The 1,050-nt window shown below is 40.1% G+C and overlaps 1 protein-coding gene across 1 annotated transcript in view; it reads right to left on the bottom strand. All coding sequences in view use genetic code 11, as the record gives it.

The window, feature by feature from the left end:
* The window catches only part of EGR_10595 (hypothetical protein), a gene marked incomplete at both ends in the record, with an annotated part of 5,919 nt that overhangs the window by 2,781 nt on the left and 2,088 nt on the right, over nt 1-1,050 (bottom strand). The window contains one exon of the mRNA XM_024499844.1: nt 51-155. Within this exon, the coding sequence (XP_024345749.1) occupies nt 51-155 (105 nt within the window). The remainder of the gene's footprint in view (nt 1-50; nt 156-1,050) is intronic.

Below are 1,050 nucleotides of genomic sequence, written 5' to 3'. Positions count from 1 at the left end.
ATTATCACACAAACGCCTACTTTGTTTGAGTTCACATGAAATCGCACTACCTTTTTTGTCCATAGCAATGCTCTGCAAAATGGGCGTTACGCATTTTCCTTTTTACTGACAATAAGGAATTAGAAATCGATTTTAGTATGCAAAAACAAAATACACTAAAACAACAAACACATTGAAAATCCTTTCTAACAAACGATTTCTGGACCTATTCAGGGAAAACGATATTAAAACAACAGCTCAGCAGTTAAAAGACATAACGAATTAGCAAGTGAAGTGAGCTAAATTTTAATCAAATGCTTATATTGCTTGAATTTCTGGCTATACACACGAATCTTGTTCTGATCCAATTGGTGCCTTGGCTTTCAGATTAAATGCCCCATAAGGTATGTTGTATAATTCTGCACATTCCAGTTCCTTTTTGGTAAAAATGCTTTTTTACGAATGTGCAATATGCCCTTCGTCATTCAAGACTAACGCCTTCCTAGCCCACATGTTCTGCTAGCATCAGTGCAAGCGCAAATCAATTCTAAGATGAGCTTCTCCATTCAAATGAATATCTGTGCATGTGTGTGCATGGCTGCATGTCTGGATAAGCATGCTTAGATATAGATGTGAGTGGTAGAATGTGGTTAATTAATCTCCTTATTGATGTATCTTGGCAGTCGCTAGGAAGCGCAGCGCAATGTAGCCTAAGAATATTCAGCTGAACCCTATAGCCTACGCTCTCTACCCTAAGCCCCCTCCTAGATTTCAGAGGTAGGTAAAGTCAACCTTTCTGACAATCTGTAGGTGACACCTTTTCCTCCAGTGTAGTGTAAAGAAGGGCATCCTAAATGCTTTTTTTCTAAATTGCAAGTGCATCATTTCCTGCAAGAAAAGTGGTTTACATAAATGCTTGACTATGGAAAAGGCGGTTTGTAGTTCTGATCGTGGGGTGGAGTCATGGAGATAGAAAAGTAGAGAGCAGTGGGGAGATAGAGATCTAGGGTGGTGGCTGGACACCCAGATTGGTAGAGAGGCTGAGAAGTAGGGCGCTAGAGTATAAGGTGG

The sequence above is a fragment of the Echinococcus granulosus genome, assembly GCF_000524195.1.
Source record: "Echinococcus granulosus chromosome Unknown EG_S00238, whole genome shotgun sequence".
In the NCBI taxonomy this organism is placed as follows: Eukaryota; Metazoa; Platyhelminthes; class Cestoda; order Cyclophyllidea; family Taeniidae; genus Echinococcus; species Echinococcus granulosus.
The sequence above is the reverse complement of the archived record's forward strand: the minus strand, read 5'-3'. Positions and strand labels throughout refer to the sequence as shown.